Genomic DNA, 14,676 nt, shown 5'->3' with positions numbered 1-14,676 from the left:
AAAAAATTTATATAATGTAAAAAAAATGATATGAAATGGTATAACCTTTATTTATATAATAATAATAATATTTATATAATAATAATAATGTAATTTTAAATTTTATCTTTCTTCTTCAATCAAATTTTCTCAATTTTTATTTTAAATTTAAATAACTTAAATAAAAATAAATTATTTTTAAAATTATAGTTATAAACTCATAATATTATTTATTTATTTAATTATATATATATATATATTAAATTTAGATGTTATTATTTCATATAAAATAATATTTAATATAAAAAAATCAAAAAATTTATATGATTTAAAAAAATTGACATAAGATAATATAACTTTTATTTGATTAAGTTTAAATATTTTCAAACATTTATCATATAATAATAATAAAAATAATAATAATGTAATTTTAAATTTGATGTACCAAATTTGTATTTTTTTATTTTTATCAAACTTTCTTAAATATTATTTTAAGTTTAATTATTTTTTTATTCACTTTTTGTTTTCTATCTTATAATTTAATTATATTTTTTGATTGATTATGTATATAAATATATAATATATGAATTATATTTTTTCTTTTATTATTTTTCTTGAATTTAGAATTGAATAATAAATAGGTAGATAATGAATCTAAAATAAATATCATATCATTAAAAGTTAATTAGAAAATTACATTAATTTTGAAATTTTTATAACTTTATTTTATTTTTCTAAAAATATTTAGATTAACCTTTTAAAAGAACTTATTTTTCTTTAAATAGTTTGATAATGTAGTTTGTATTTTGTAAGCAAAACTTGTTAATTTTTATTGTTTTATTTTTTAATATAAAAAAGTGTCTAAAGATCATATTTTTTTATAACTATGATATTTTTTATATTACAATCTTTGATTTAAGATATTTAAAAATATATTTTTATTTTTTTTTTATAATAAAAACCATGCAAAAATTTTCGCATTTTATAGTTCGACAAATTATTATAAGGATAAGAAGTAATTGTGAAGCTAAATTGTAGCACCTAAAAGTTGAGTAATATAATATAATTATAAAATTTGTTTGATAAATAAATTTATTTATTATAATATGTCAAATTATAATTTTTAGGTCAATAATAAAGTTTTTATATCTGAAATTGATCCTGATAATGAGGTGGACCGATTAAATATAAAAAAGCGTATAAGTAAGAGAGAAAAGGCCAGGAAAAGCTCGAATATATTCTTATAAATTACAGTAGGAACTGACCAATCTATCTTGAAAGGCTCCCATGTCCCGCTAACCTTTTAAAATGTAAGGTCATAAAAACAGCTCATAGATAGTAAAAGTTGAGTCTCACATAACCGGAGCGACTCCATGTCCTCTCCTTTAATTCCGTAATTGTTATTTGTTTATTTTATTTATAAGATTTTTTTTATTATATTGTTAAAATTGTTTGATTATTTATTAATGATTAATTTCAGTTAAACTTTTTGTTAAACATTTTTTATATCTATAATTTGTCATATTTAAAGGTATTATATGAGTCTTCTCTTAAAAGTTTAAAATAAGATCTATTTATCTTTTAAAGTACTTAATATTATAAAAATGAGAAGAAATATTTAAAATATAATTTATTAGTATAAAAATATGTCATTTTTTTAAAACTCACTCGATTTTGTTAATAATATTAATGAATGTGGTGTGATTTATATAATATTATAATTTTAACGTTATAATGAATTTACACTTATCTTTTATCTTATTATAAATTGTAATCAACAATATTTATCTTTAAAAAATTATTTATCATGTGTAAAATGACCCGTACAACATTGGGAAATAACTCTAGTATTGAAATGAAAACGTTAGTTCATGGGATCAATTGAAATTTATTGTTGGAATGTTCATCCTTACCAAGACATGTACAAGAAATGTGACAAAAATCATTAAAACAATTGAACATGTTATGTTATCACTGCTCTCTAACGATGATCGTTGGCTATTGTTCGAACAACGTGCATTTATGCATAAGAAATCAAAAACTGCAAACTTTATTGAGATTTAAAAAGAAATAGCTGCGAAATGTAAGGGTGTTTATTTAGTTGTCAAGACTAGAGTGGGGCAATGAGTTGAATCAACACGATCCAACACGATATTAATACGTAACGACACAATACGATATTATCTCACTGATCCGGATCATGGGTTGAATACGACACAAGCGCAAAACGACAAGATCACAACACGATTATGAGTTTATATGATTGTAACACGGTCATGAGGCGACACGGACATAACACGAGTATAGACACGATACAAGCACAAGTATAACTACGAAACAACATAAATATAAATAGTCACGTTACTTAAACTAGGAAAATTTGCGTACGATGCACACGAATAAGGATAAAAATAAAAAAATAAAAAATAATTAGCATCGTGACCTCAAACTTTGGTCAAATAAATATTTGATTCATATTTCTTTAACCACTATCAAATGATATCGGTCTATTATCACTCGACAAACCACATCTCAATCGCATTTGGTTAAACGTTGTACATGTTTTGTTAGGTTGCAAGTTTGAAACTTACAAATAACATTTTTAAATTTATTTTTAACCGTTTTAAGTTTACGGGCGGGTCAACTCAAAATCCGACCCAAGTATCCATTTACTCTCACATAAATATTCAAATTAACCATAGTTCTTGACCCGGCAATCCGGACATTTAAAAATTAAGCATTATTATTATTATTATTATTATTATTATTATTATATATATATATATATATATATATATTACTAAACTTTACATTAACATTTTCTTTAAATTTATTTAGATTTTCATTTAATTAATAAATTATTTAATTTTAAAATTATAATATATATAATTAATTAAACATACTAAATTAAAATATTAATTTAAATAATATAAAATATAAAAAATATAAATAAAAATTAGAGTCTCCTAATAATTCTTTCCCATATTACTTTTATTAATTTATTTTTATAATTTTAAACTATTTTATAATTTCAACTATTATTTATACATTAAATAATAAATATATAATAATAACCAATAATACTTTATTTTCTAAGATGCTGAAATTGAGATGGAGAGATTAATCCAATTGTGGACCCATGTTTTAATTCCCAGTATTAGAAACCAAGAATTTGAAGATGAGTTGGGTTGGAGATCATGTTTTTCAAGATAAAAAAGAGAACAAAGATAGGTATGGAAAAGTTTGTACAACATGTAATATGCATGCACTATCTTTAGACAAAAGATTAGTCGTTCTTTTAAGAAAATTAGAGACATTGCAATGAATAATGGTTATGGGATTACGTGTCTTTCAATTTCAAGTAAGGAACTATCAAGGTTGTCCTACTGTGAGATGTCTAAAACATCTTAGATACTTAGACATTTCCTTTAGTTGAATTATAGTATTAGTGATCTCTTAAATTTTTCAATTCTTGAACTCACGTGTTGATCTAGGCTTGAAAGTTTTTCCAGAAATAGAAAAACCTTGTTAACCTACTACATCTTTTTTTGGAGGATTTTCCTAGATTAAAATATATGCTAGAGGGGTAGAGAAATTGAAAAACATTTAAAAACGTTTCAGTTTGTTTGTGACAACTAGATGAATTAAAATAATTGGATATTCGCGGATCATTGACAATTAAAATTCTTGGAAGAGTTGATGATGCATGCATCTATTACGAGAGAGATAAGTATGACTAGAAAGTCGAGTATGAGACTAGACATGAGAAAATAGGCCGAAGATATTGACAATGAATAGTTACATAGGTGTGAATCTCCCTAAATTGGTGGAAAAGTCATCAAAATGACAATGAAATGATGGTATTATTCCCTTTGCTAGAGGACCCTTTTATTTGTAGAATGAAGAATTTGAGGGAATTGGTGTCAACTAGCTATTTGTGCCATTAACCTGGTGAAATTTCATGTTTCACTTACCAACGTTATCCTCGATATAATCCTTGAGCACCAAAATCACATATGAATATTTTGACTCACAAATGGTCAAATAATATTTCTTTTAAAGTATAATTGTAAGCAGTAAAATTGATTATTCACAAGCAAAGCCCTGGAGAAATAAATTGACTGGTAAATAAATATCAGTAACAAAACTATACAACATACAGGTAAAACCATCATAATTAATATACTTACTTAGTCACCCCTCCCCAACCATTTATAGGCTTAAATGAAGAACAAAAACACTGAAATTCTAGGAGGTTAGAGAATGTTCATCATCCGCTGTTGAAGTCTTGACGTTCACAATCCCAATTGTTTGAACCGTCCAACATTCTCATTATGTCGCACCACTCTTAGAAGCTCCCTTGCCTCTTCCTCCTTTGCTCTTGCTAGCTGCAGCAGCCGCGTTCTTCGTACTTGTGCTCGCAGTGTTACTCTTGCTGCTGCACGACCCTTGAGAATCCACGTCCGAAAGACCATTCTCTAACGCTCTAACCAAGTTCTCAAAGTAGTTCCTCGTAACACTGAAGGTTTCCACAGTCCTATCTAGTTAGTTAGTTAGTTACCCACCAAACAATTTTTTTATATTGTTTTTACATTTTACCTTGTCAATCCAGCAAGTTTTGTGCGAAAATCATTAAAATCGGGTGAAGGGCCTTCAGAATTAAGGTAAACCTGTAGATCCTTTTCAGCACATTGATAAAGCCTTTCTAAACCAGCCTCAGCTTCACCTGCAGACTAATATTAGTACTGAACAACCCATAGAAAATTTGTATTAAGAAAATCAATCTCCATACCCTGCAGGTATTCGAAGAACTGCCTCTTGGCTCGTTCTTGCTCAGGTAGATAATATCCATATGCGTAAGTCCATTTTAGAACACGCCTGCATTCAACTATCTACAGGACATATAAACAACACAAGGCTGTTTTAATTATAGGACATTGGGGAAACAAAATTCTTACATTATAATTAGTGAAACGTAGGAGAAGTTTTTATGAGGACGGAATGATAACCAACTTTGGAAAGATGACGTTTGTTGCAACCGTTAATGCAGATTTTGGGTAAATTTTCTAATACTAATCGGCTACAAAGAATGAGATTGATATAAACTTGCTTTCATATCTGACCCCCCAATAATGAGTCTATTTGTTATCAAATAACTTGATGATGATATAGAAAATATTCTTAGTTTTATACTAAATGAAGCAAAAAATCAAACACTATAATATGAATCATGTTCATAAAACAATCACACACTATAGTACGGATTAAAAAATTATTTTCATTTTTTTTTTTTTTTCATATTGTAACACTTGTTAAAAAAGAATGTTTTTTTACCCAAAAATAAATAAAGTGAAGAACTGGAACCAAGTGTTATACATGCTTTACCTTGTGTATAAAAGCATCCTTAAGTATTGCTCCCAAAACCATAAGACATAAAAACACATTTGGATTGGATTTACCTGAAGCCAGGCCTCTATGATGAACTTCAGCTGAGACTCAGGTTGTGATTGTTTGTCACTGAGCTTTTCAAGCTGCAATGGATAATATGACAGAATAACAAAAGGAACATAAGGTGCCTACAAATTGGCAAAATAGGAGGATTATTGAAATAGTAGGAAGGATTATTGGCTCTGTTTTTTTTTCTTCAAAAAATTAACAGAAATGTGGTAAAATCAGATCCAATAAAAACTATCCTTGAAATCATGAGCAGCTACTCCAAGACATAATCAAAAGTGGTAAATATTTCAGTGCACCTGTTAACAAGAAACCCAAGGATACTTACTTGCACGATTTGCATCTGATGCAGATCAGCAAGAGCCTTCTGTCTTGACTGCCAATATTAAAAGGGAAAAAAATGTGAAAAGGTCTTAAAATCCATGCCAACAAAATGAAAAAGAATGTTGAGCCTAGTTCTTACAGTGGTCAACTTACACCAAACGGGAAAAAAACAAAAAAAAATTGGGACAGTGATTACAACAAAATACTAGTTTTCAGAGAGGCTCAATAGCATTCCAGTCATCACCACTCACAAGAGTCAAGAAAGAAACAAAATAATGAGTCAGCCATTGGCCAAGAGATAGTGCATGTACAAGCAACATAGAAGACAGGTTCTCTATTTATTTATTTTTCCTCAACCGGAATTTTAGAAAATCATTCATACCGACTGATTAGTTGCCCAACGTTCGTAGTAATGCGTGTATCGCTCTAATGAGTTTTTAGCCATCTCCCTTCTCCTGTCAACTTCATCGCACTACAAGTCACAAGAGAATGAACATGAGAAACTAGTTTAAAATAATGGGTAAATTTAACTTTGAGTGGCCTAGCAGATGTAAGAGTTCAAATTCACCACTCCCTCTTGCTTTGCAGCCTCATAGCCGTTACATGCATAGAAACCACCTGTCCTTTCTCCATGGTCAGACCATACTCCAAGGCATAGCCTACATAAAAAGAGCAAATCACTTATGAACTGAATTGTTTTTTAAGTTCTTAACTTATATAGATATATAGTCTCTTTTTTTGTGATTCTGATCCATAGGTTCCATGATCTGGATGATATTGCACTCATATAGGAAGAAAGTTCTTACTCATGAGTCAAAAGAAAAGAAAGATAAGATGATTAGTTTGATGATCTACATATATAGGATGTTATTATTTATCATTTTATTTTAAAATTTTTTAACCTAGAGTTTTTTCCTGTAAGAGGCTAGCACAGCATCCCACTCCCACCACCATGACCCCCTAACTTCAAATAATTATCGTATTATATGTACACAATCACAAAATACAATTGAACATAGTACGTAGTTACCTTGCGACTGTCTTCAATATAAGATCTGACAACATAACGAGCATACTTGTCTTTATCATCATCAGTTGCCAATAGGTTGACCATATCTTGACCAACAGAAGCTTCACAAGATGGATCAGGGCATCTCAGCATTAAGCATCCAGGACCACCGTCAATTGATGTGTTGATGTAAGCTAACAAACAGAGGAACAAAAAAGGACATATACCATTGCAATTTTAGCTTGTATTGCAATTTTCAAGCATTAACATATATTAAGCACAGCCTTAGAAGTATACTAAAAGTTGTCACTAAGAGAATATCAAAAGAATCTCATACGTCAAGTATGAGAACCAAATGGCCATGAATAATAAGATCAGTGATCAGAAAGCCATTAATGCATAATGTCTGAAGGAGGCAAACAAACCTTGCTAGCATATATGGCAGAAGGGATGACTACAAACGGCTGTACTGATCTGGTCAATAGGATAACTCTCAAAGCAGATCCCGCAAGTAATCTGTCAATGGAGGTTTGTGAAAGCTAGTTTATCAGAATTTGAGCAACAAGAATAATATCAAGAAGACAATGATTTATACTTACCTCTCTAGCATTAGGGAATTCAACAATTGGCCCCTCCAATAATCCCACTGTTTTCCTAACTCTATTTTCATCAGCAAACCATGCCTCATGGACATCACTCACACTCCTGCACAAATATAATTTCGTTAACACCCACCAAGAGAAATGCAGTTTTAAAATCACAAACCATACAAATACAATACATTCAATTAGAAATGAAACATTACCAGTGGTAATGACGAAGTAGGATACTGGAATCTACTCTAGTTATAGAAAGAACAGTGGAAACAGTTGTAATATCATCTTCCTGACGCTGTTGAATATCTGCCTCCTTCAACACACTAAAATTCTTCTGAAATTTGATTTCCAGAAAAGGCATATTAGACGCATAAACGTTCATTGATCAAAAATATTCAAAAAAGTCGGATAGATCAGATTGAAACAACAAAGTTGTTAGCTTGATCATTTAATATAACTTCACCTGTTGACGGCTAGTTATGATGTCATCGGCATCATCTGGGTCTTGGTCTATGAACTGGTAATCGCCGTCATCGCAGTCGCTGCAGTCAGCCATTTCATCGCTGTAGTAATCATCGGGTGACTCAGCATCGTGCATATCATCCTCCGATTCCATTGGCAACAATCAGAACCTTGCAATGTTGGCTGGAACTTGGAAGGGGTCCGAATAGGGCTGCGATCTAGGGGAGAAAGGTGGGTTTGAAGCAGATTGTAATAAGAAATCTCGATTGATTGAGATTGAGAATGAGAATTCGGGTTTGGGTTTGGTTTATAAGAAGGTATATCTTCGGCTTCTGAAACAGTCTGGAAGTAAAAATCAACAAAGTATCAGTCTTTATGAATAATGACTTCCAACACTTCTATAGAGAGAGAAATGCGGGGACTCCGATGGTTGAAAGATGTAATAAGGGCTCATTTGATTTTAGCTTATTCTTCTAAGGACAAACTTGTTTAAATTATAACACAAAAGTTAGAGATTATATTACATTACAGAGGAATGATAAACTCAACTAAAGCAGATTCATGAATTCAACGTGGTGGTCTGACACGTTGTCCTCACGTCTTGAAACGTTCATCTCGGGTTCTGAAAACGCTCATTTCGGGTCTCGAAGCGCTAATTTCAGAACTAGAATTATTATTTTTTCTTGTATTATTTCAGAACTAGAAGCGCTCATTAAGTATTGCTCCCAAAACCATAAGACATAAAAACACATTTGGATTGGATTTACCTGAAGATAATATCCATATATGCGTAAGTCCATTTTAGAACACGCCTGCATTCAACTATCTACAGGACATATAAACAACACAAGGCAGTTTTAATTATAGGACATTGGGGAAACAAAATTCTTACATTATAATTAGTGAAACGTAGGAGAAGTTTTTATGAGGACGGAATGATAACCAACTTTGGAAAGATGACGTTTGTTGCAACCGTTAATGCAGATTTTGGGTAAATTTTCTAATACTAATCGGCTACAAAGAATGAGATTGATATAAACTTGCTTTCATATCTGACCCCCCAATAATGAGTCTATTTGTTATCAAATAACTTGATGATGATATAGAAAATATTCTTAGTTTTATACTAAATGAAGCAAAAAATCAAACACTATAATATGAATCATGTTCATAAAACAATCACACACTATAGTACGGATTAAAAAATTATTTTCATTTTTTTTTTTTTTTCATATTGTAACACTTGTTAAAAAAGAATGTTTTTTTACCCAAAAATAAATAAAGTGAAGAACTGGAACCAAGTGTTATACATGCTTTTCCTTGTGTATAAAAGCATCCTTAAGTATTGCTCCCAAAACCATAAGACATAAAAACACATTTGGATTGGATTTACCTGAAGCCAGGCCTCTATGATGAACTTCAGCTGAGACTCAGGTTGTGATTGTTTGTCACTGAGCTTTTCAAGCTGCAATGGATAATATGACAGAATAACAAAAGGAACATAAGGTGCCTACAAATTGGCAAAATAGGAGGATTATTGAAATAGTAGGAAGGATTATTGGCTCTGTTTTTTTTCTTCAAAAAATTAACACAAATGTGGTAAAATCAGATCCAATAAAAACTATCCTTGAAATCATGAGCAGCTACTCCAAGACATAATCAAAAGTGGTAAATATTTCAGTGCACCTGTTAACAAGAAACCCAAGGATACTTACTTGCACGATTTGCATCTGATGCAGATCAGCAAGAGCCTTCTGTCTTGACTGCCAATATTAAAAGGGAAAAAAATGTGAAAAGGTCTTAAAATCCATGCCAACAAAATGAAAAAGAATGTTGAGCCTAGTTCTTACAGTGGTCAACTTATACCAAACGGGAAAAAAACAAAAAAAAAAATTGGGACAGTGATTACAACAAAATACTAGTTTTCAGAGAGGCTCAATAGCATTCCAGTCATCACCACTCACAAGAGTCAAGAAAGAAACAAAATAATGAGTCAGCCATTGGCCAAGAGATAGTGCATGTACAAGCAACATAGAAGACAGGTTCTCTATTTATTTATTTTTCCTCAACCAGAATTTTAGAAAATCATTCATACCGACTGATTAGTTGCCCAACATTCGTAGTAATGCGTGTATCGCTCTAATGAGTTTTTAGCCATCACCCTTCTCCTTTCAACTTCATCGCACTACAAGTCCCAAGAGAATGAACATGAGAAACTAGTTTAAAATAATGGGTAAATTTAACTTTGAGTGGCCTAGCAGATGTAAGAGTTCAAATTCACCACTCCCTCTTGCTTTGCAGCCTCATAGCGGTTACATGCATAGAAACCACCTGTCCTTTCTCCATGGTCAGACCATACTCCAAGGCATAGCCTACATAAAAAGAGCAAATCACTTATGCCTTGTTTGATGAAGGGTTGGAGCTTGTTTGATGTAGGGTTATTTTAAAATAATCTGGGGTATTTGAAAAAAAAAACTTGCTTGATGTAAAAAGTGGATTGTTTAGATTATTTGGGTAAAATGGCCAAATACCCTTATTATCAATATTTTAAAATAAAAATGAACTCCGGATAAATTTGCAGTTTGGTTGATGATAAGATAAGATAAGATAAGATGAGGCCTAAATAACCCACTATCTTACGTTCAATACTTCATGAATCAAAATACAAAAGAAAATTTAGTCATTTCTCTAAAATAACCCAAGATAATCCATATTTATCAAACATGGTTTTTCAAAAAACAGAGTATTTCAAAAACAAATAAATAACTACATCAAACAAGCTCTTTAAGATAAAGATTTCTCTAAACCGAGGTTCTAGGCACTGCATAAAAAATAAAAGAGAGATGCTAGAAAAGAGAATGTTATGATAGGGTGCAAGAAAGACGGAAATTTTACCAGCAAAATTCAAATTTGCAAGGCGGCGTGCATGTCATATGCATACAACCTTGGTTTTTCTCTATCGGTCTCTTGCACTTTGGACAAGGTTTGGAATTTGCTAGTATCCTGTCATTACAGCACAATTTATGCAACTTATAAAAGTGCTGTAATTTATCATTGAATGTGAAAGGAAGAAAGATGAGTAACTGCAAGGAACATAAAAGCCTTACCAGTTCATATTTTCTGATTCGGCACTGTTCTTCAAAATCCATTTCGACACAGTGCCACAATCCACAGGACGATGAGCTTCTTCAGAGCACTGACATTTCCAACTTCAAAGGATTAACTCGATGACATCAAATATAACTGAAGCCGGAAATCATGACAAGATATTTGACTTACATTCCAACAGAATCCATATGAGCAAAGGCATGTAACATCATAGCCACCACTACCTATCACAAATTCAACAGCATACTCGCAGCCTGGTGCAGGACACCACTTTGTCTGCCAAAGAACAATAAAAGAAGACAAGAAATGAACTGAAAAGTGGATGTGGCATTGAGAAAGAGAAATAGATAATAAACAAGAATTATGATTTGATCATCTGGGAGCCAGCATAACATTCAATCTTCAAATTATGATGGATGCCGGACCATTGATTGTCAAGGACTCAACTCATAATTATATATGGATGCCAACTGTACGAGTTCTATCTCTCTAAATCTACATGGATATCTGCCTTTATGCACAACTCAGGATCAGAGCTTTGATACGTGCATTCTTCTTTACTTCGTCGAAGCTCACGATGGTCAATCAGGGGCAGAAAATTGAATTCAAGGAAGGAGGACAATGGAATTGGTAATTCAGTATTTTGCAAGCAGCTTGCTGATTTAGGTTCCATTTCTAGGAAGGAGGACAGCCTTTTTAGGAATGTATTATTGATAAATTGTTCCAGGAATTTGTAAGTTTGGAACCCATTAACTCACATTCTCTATACATAAGATATATGTTCATATTATTTAGATGGCTATAGATTTAAACTTTTCCAGCAAGCATCTTCCAACGCCCAAACAAGGTGTTGAATGACATTAGTTGACTGACTGTGAGATGAACTGAATTGTTTTTTAAGTTCTTAACTTATATAGATATATAGTCTCTTTTTTTGTGATTCTGATCCATAGGTTCCATGATCTGGATGATATTGCACTCATATAGGAAGAAAGTTCTTACTCATGAGTCAAAAGAAAAGAAAGATAAGATGATTAGTTTGATGATCTACATATATAGGATGTTATTATTTATCATTTTATTTTAAATTTTTTTAACCAAGAGTTTTTTCCTGTAAGAGGCTAGCATGCACAGCATCCCACTCCCACCACCATGACCCCCTAACTTCAAATAATTATCGTATTATATGTACACAATCACAAAATACAATTGAACATAGTAGTTACCTTGCGACTGTCTTCAATATAAGATCTGACAACATAACGAGCATACTTGTCTTTATCATCATCAGTTGCCAATAGGTTGACCATATCTTGACCAACAGAAGCTTCACAAGATGGATCAGGGCATCTCAGCATTAAGCATCCAGGACCACCGTCAATTGATGTGTTGATGTAAGCTAACAAACAGAGGAACAAAAAAGGACATATACCATTGCAATTTTAGCTTGTATTGCAATTTTCAAGCATTAGCATATATTAAGCACAGCCTTAGAAGTATACTAAAAGTTGTCACTAAGAGAATATCAAAAGAATCTCATACGTCAAGTATGAGAACCAAATGGCCATGAATAATAAGATCAGTGATCAGAAAGCCATTAATGCATAATGTCTGAAGGAGGCAAACAAACCTTGCCAGCATATATGGCAGAAGGGATGACTACAAACGGCTGTACTGATCTGGTCAATAGGATAACTCTCAAAGCAGATCCCGCAAGTAATCTGTCAATGGAGGTTTGTGAAAGCTAGTTTATCAGAATTTGAGCAACAAGAATAATATCAAGAAGACAATGATTTATACTTACCTCTCTAGCATTAGGGAATTCAACAATTGGCCCCTCCAATAACCCCACTGTTTTCCTAACTCTATTTTCATCAGCAAACCATGCCTCATGGACATCACTCACACTCCTGCACAAATCTAATTTCGTTAACACCCACCAAGAGAAATGCAGTTTTAAAATCACAAACCATACAATACAATACAATACATTCAATTAGAAATGAAACATTACCAGTGGTAATGACGAAGTAGGATACTGGAATCTACTCTAGTTATAGAAAGAACAGTGGAAACAGTTGTAATATCATCTTCCTGACGCTGTTGAATATCTGCCTCCTTCAACACACTAAAATTCTTCTGAAATTTGATTTCCAGAAAAGGCATATAAGACGCATAAACGTTCATTGATCAAAAAAATTCAAAAAAGTCGGATAGATCAGATTGAAACAACAAAGTTGTTAGCTTGATCATTTAATATAACTTCACCTGTTGACGGCTAGTTATGATGTCATCGGCATCATCTGGGTCTTGGTCTATGAACTGGTAATCGCCGTCATCGCAGTCGCTGCAGTCAGCCATTTCATCGCTGTAGTAATCATCGGGAGACTCAGCATCGTGCATATCATCCTCCGATTCCATTGGCAACAATCAGAACCTTGCAATGTTGGCTGGAACTTGGAAGGGGTCCGAATAGGGCTGCGATCTAGGGGAGAAAGGTGGGTTTGAAGCAGATTGTAATAAGAAATCTCGATTGATTGAGATTGAGAATGAGAATTCGGGTTTGGGTTTGGTTTATAGGAAGGTATATCTTCGGCTTCTGAAACAGTCTGGAAGTAAAAATCAACAAAGTATCAGTCTTTATGAATAATGACTTCCAACACTTCTACAGAGAGAGAAATGCGGGGACTCCGATGGTTGAAAGATGTAATAAGGGCTCGTTTGATTTTAGCTTATTTTTCTAAGGACAAACTTGTTTAAATTATAACACAAAAGTTAGAGATTATATTACATTAAGAGGAATGATAAACTCAACTAAAGCAGATTCATGAATTTAACGTGGTGGTCTGATACGTTGTCCTCACGTCTTGAAACGTTCGTCTCGGGTTCTGAAAACGTTCATTTCGGATCTCGAAGCGCTAATTTTCGATATACGTTTAAATAATGGTGTATCTAATTTATATGGAGAGAATTAAAAAAAAATAATATAAAAGGGTGACAAATAATAAAAATATTAATTTATTTTTATTTAAATATATCGGAAATTAAGTTGTAAATATGTTATTATTTATTATAAAATAACAAATATAAATAGAATTATTGAAAAATAGAGTTAAAAAAGAAAGAACTTTTCATTTTATAGTATTTTGACTGTTTCATAATTAATTATGTATTTATTAATTATTTTAATATATTTATTTTCTTTTTTTATTAAAAATAAATAAATAAATAAACTATTTTTGAAAAACTTATATGGTTAACTTACTGTCCGAATTATAATAAAATTCAATGAAAGTATTCATTTGGTCTCACATAACTATTCATTTAACCATCTTGACCGAGAAAATTAAAATTAAACATAAATTAGGAACAATATATATAGCCTTAATTGATCAAATACAATTTTTTAGAGCCAAATTTTTGTTAAAATTATCCCTTCTTTTTTTTTTATTTGTATCCCTTTATTTTAATGAAATCTCTTATTGAATTGGTGTAATATTATAAATTTTAGATTTTAAAACATTAAAAAGAAAAAAGTGAATGTTATAGACGTGCAAAGATAACACATGAATTATCCCTCGATATTAGTGACTTTTAAAATGCATGGTAAACTTAGATTCGTAGTATATGGCATCTGAAATAGTTATTGGATTAAAATTTAATGTAAACAAATCTAAAAAAATTTAAATTATATATATATCACTACAATTTCAAAAACAAAAACTAGATAATCAATAAAAAAAA

At 31.4% G+C, this 14,676-nt stretch overlaps 1 protein-coding gene across 5 annotated transcripts; it reads right to left on the bottom strand.

Moving 5' to 3' along the window:
• Positions 1-4,016: 4,016 nt before the first annotated feature.
• On the bottom strand, positions 4,017-13,582 carry LOC124911303 (probable E3 ubiquitin-protein ligase ARI7). Of its 5 annotated transcripts, XR_007096608.1 has the most exons (18): positions 13,201-13,580; positions 12,947-13,071; positions 12,737-12,842; positions 12,563-12,653; positions 12,159-12,331; positions 11,104-11,208; positions 10,932-11,020; positions 10,720-10,827; positions 10,106-10,196; positions 9,920-10,009; positions 9,540-9,587; positions 9,218-9,289; positions 8,592-8,650; positions 7,826-8,166; positions 7,572-7,696; positions 7,366-7,471; positions 7,192-7,282; positions 6,902-6,960 (listed from the first exon to the last, which is right to left on the bottom strand). XR_007096608.1 is itself a non-coding variant. In XM_047451767.1 (15 exons), exons 1-15 carry the CDS (start codon positions 13,351-13,353, stop codon positions 4,312-4,314), a joined length of 1,710 nt encoding a protein of 569 aa, XP_047307723.1. In that variant the 5' UTR covers positions 13,354-13,572; the 3' UTR covers positions 4,017-4,311. The 5 variants fall into 5 exon arrangements, 4 of the variants coding, with proteins under 4 accessions (XP_047307723.1, XP_047307724.1, XP_047307725.1 ...); XM_047451767.1 differs by lacking the exons at positions 6,902-6,960; positions 7,192-7,282; positions 7,366-7,471; ... (4 more) ...; positions 9,540-9,587; positions 9,920-10,009 and adding exons at positions 4,017-4,498; positions 4,579-4,705; positions 4,772-4,871; ... (1 more) ...; positions 5,762-5,809; positions 6,140-6,229 and having other exon boundaries at positions 13,201-13,572; XM_047451768.1 differs by lacking the exons at positions 6,902-6,960; positions 7,192-7,282; positions 7,366-7,471; ... (4 more) ...; positions 9,540-9,587; positions 9,920-10,009 and adding exons at positions 4,017-4,498; positions 4,579-4,705; positions 4,772-4,871; ... (1 more) ...; positions 5,762-5,809; positions 6,140-6,229 and having other exon boundaries at positions 13,201-13,566.
• Between the last annotated feature and the right edge of the window lie 1,094 nt (positions 13,583-14,676).

The sequence above is a fragment of the Impatiens glandulifera genome, chromosome 8 (genome assembly GCF_907164915.1).
Source record: "Impatiens glandulifera chromosome 8, dImpGla2.1, whole genome shotgun sequence".
NCBI classification, from domain to species: domain Eukaryota; kingdom Viridiplantae; phylum Streptophyta; class Magnoliopsida; order Ericales; family Balsaminaceae; genus Impatiens; species Impatiens glandulifera.
The sequence above is the reverse complement of the archived record's forward strand: the minus strand, read 5'-3'. Positions and strand labels throughout refer to the sequence as shown.

Excerpts from the sequence above, each read along its gene's own strand:
- LOC124911303 (XM_047451767.1), bottom strand. The coding sequence starts at position 13,353 with ATGGAATCGGAGGATGATATGCACGATGCTGAGTCTCCCGATGATTAC. Across the intron at positions 12,332-12,562 it reads CTGCCATATATGCTGGCAAG|CTTACATCAACACATCAATT; the intron begins GTTTGTTTGCCT and ends TCTGTTTGTTAG. Across the intron at positions 4,872-5,438 it reads TCATAGAGGCCTGGCTTCAG|ATAGTTGAATGCAGGCGTGT; the intron begins GTAAATCCAATC and ends TATGTCCTGTAG.